Source organism: Piliocolobus tephrosceles, unplaced genomic scaffold (genome assembly GCF_002776525.5).
Source record: "Piliocolobus tephrosceles isolate RC106 unplaced genomic scaffold, ASM277652v3 unscaffolded_10721, whole genome shotgun sequence".
Lineage (NCBI taxonomy): Eukaryota > Metazoa > Chordata > Mammalia > Primates > Cercopithecidae > Piliocolobus > Piliocolobus tephrosceles.
In genome coordinates this window covers 1-1,726 of record NW_022291779.1, presented here as the reverse complement: position 1 = coordinate 1,726, position 1,726 = coordinate 1, and the positions used below count along the sequence as shown (strand labels likewise).

The 1,726-nt window shown below is 49.7% G+C and overlaps 1 protein-coding gene across 1 annotated transcript in view; it reads right to left on the bottom strand.

Moving 5' to 3' along the window:
- LOC113220732 (granulocyte-macrophage colony-stimulating factor receptor subunit alpha-like) overlaps positions 1-1,131 on the bottom strand; it is a gene marked incomplete at its 5' end in the record, with an annotated part of 2,652 nt that extends 1,521 nt beyond the window's left edge. The window contains 2 exons of the mRNA XM_026450040.2: positions 560-689; positions 814-1,131. Of these exons, the coding sequence (XP_026305825.1) occupies positions 560-689; positions 814-1,131 (448 nt within the window). The remainder of the gene's footprint in view (positions 1-559; positions 690-813) is intronic.
- Positions 1,132-1,726: the final 595 nt, after the last annotated feature.

The following is a 1,726-nucleotide window of genomic DNA, read 5'->3' as shown; positions in this document are numbered from 1 at the left end:
AGGGAGGGAGGGAGGGAAGGAAGGAAAGAAAAGGAAAGGAAGGGAAAGGAAGGGAAGGGAAAGGAAGGGAAGGGAAAGGAAGGGAAGGGAAAGGAAAGGAAAGGAAGGAAGGAAGGAAGAAAGGAAAGGAAGGGAAAGGAAGGGAAAGGAAGGAAAAGGAAGGGAAAGGAAGGAAAAGGAAGGGAAAGGAAAGAAAGAAAGGAAGGAAGGAAAGAAAGAGGGAGGGAGGGAGGGAGGGAAGGAAGGAAGGAAAAGGAAAGGAAAGGAAGGGAAAGGAAGGAAAAGGAAGGGAAAGGAAAGAAAGAAAGAAAGGAAGGGAAAGGAAAGGAAGGAAGGAAAGAAAGAAAGGAAGGAAGGGAAAGGAAAGGAAGGAAAGAAAGAAAGAAAGAAAGAAAGAAAGAAAGAAAGAAAGAAGGAAAGAAAGAAAGAAAGAAAGAAAGAAAGAAAGAAAGAAAGAAAGAAAGAAAGAAAGAAAGAAAGAAAGAAAGAAAAGAAAACAGCACGATTTTTCTCCCATCCCTGCGTTCCTCATAATCCTGCCCGTGAGGTGAACACTTACTTTGAGTTTTGTATGTACAAAAAATACTGGACGTCACGGGGGGCCGTCGGACCCCTCGCCCAGGTACAGTTCATGAAATCCACATCGTAGATGAAGCAGGAGAAATTCTGGGCCGCGGTGCCCTCCCTTCCTGGGAAGAGGCAGAAGCAGAATAATTTGCAGAATAAAGTTCAGCGGGATGTCATTTGATGCTGGCAGGGTGGTGGCGGGAGGGGGGTAGTGCTGAAAACCGATCCCTGAGCTGTTTTCCTTACCTGAGTTTGGATAAAGCAGTTTTTGTTGAAACGCTCTCTGGCTGGTGTTCACGTGAACCTCAAACGTGACCCCTCCATGCAGACAGACCTCACGGAACGTGCACGAACATTCTTTGTTAGTGACCTGAAGAGTTGCAAGCAGACACACCGATGACAAAACAACCTTCTCTCTCCTGCACTCTTCGTGGTGTTGGCGTTTTGTTTCTCTGTTTCTTTGTTTTGAGACGGAGTCTCGCTCTGTCGTCCAGGCTGGAGTGCAGTGGCCGGATCTCAGCTCACTGCAAGGTCCGCCTCCCGGGTTCAAGCCATTCTCTGCCTCAGCCTCCCGAGCAGCTGGGACGACAGGCACCTGCCAGCACCCCCGGCTAATTTTTAGATTTTTAGTAGAGACGGGGGTTTCACCATGTTGGCCAGGTTGGTCTCGAACTCCTGACCTCATGATCCACCTGCCTCGGCCTCCCAAAGTGCTGGGATGACAGCTGTGAGCCACCACGCCCGCCCATGGTATTCATTTTTATCTGGATTTGGCGACACCCGCCTGCTTCCCTTTGTGAAATCGTCCCCCTAAGCTTCCTCCAAGGACTCTGAGGTCTTGGAGGTGAAAACTCAATGTTATACTCTAGCAATGCTGAAAATATCAAACTAGAGGCTGGGTGCGGTAGCTCAGGCCTGTAATCCCACACTTTGGGAGGCCAAGGCGGTTGGATCACCTGAGGTCAGGAGTTCGAGACCACCCTGGCCAACATGGTGAAACCCCGTCTGTACTAAAAATAAAAAAAAATTAGCCAGGTGTGGTGGTGCACGCCTTTAATCCCAGCTACTCGGAAGGCTGAGGCAAGAGAATCACTTGAACCCGGGAGGCACAGGTTGCAGTGAGCCGAGATCGCGCCACTGCACTCCAGCCTGGGTGACA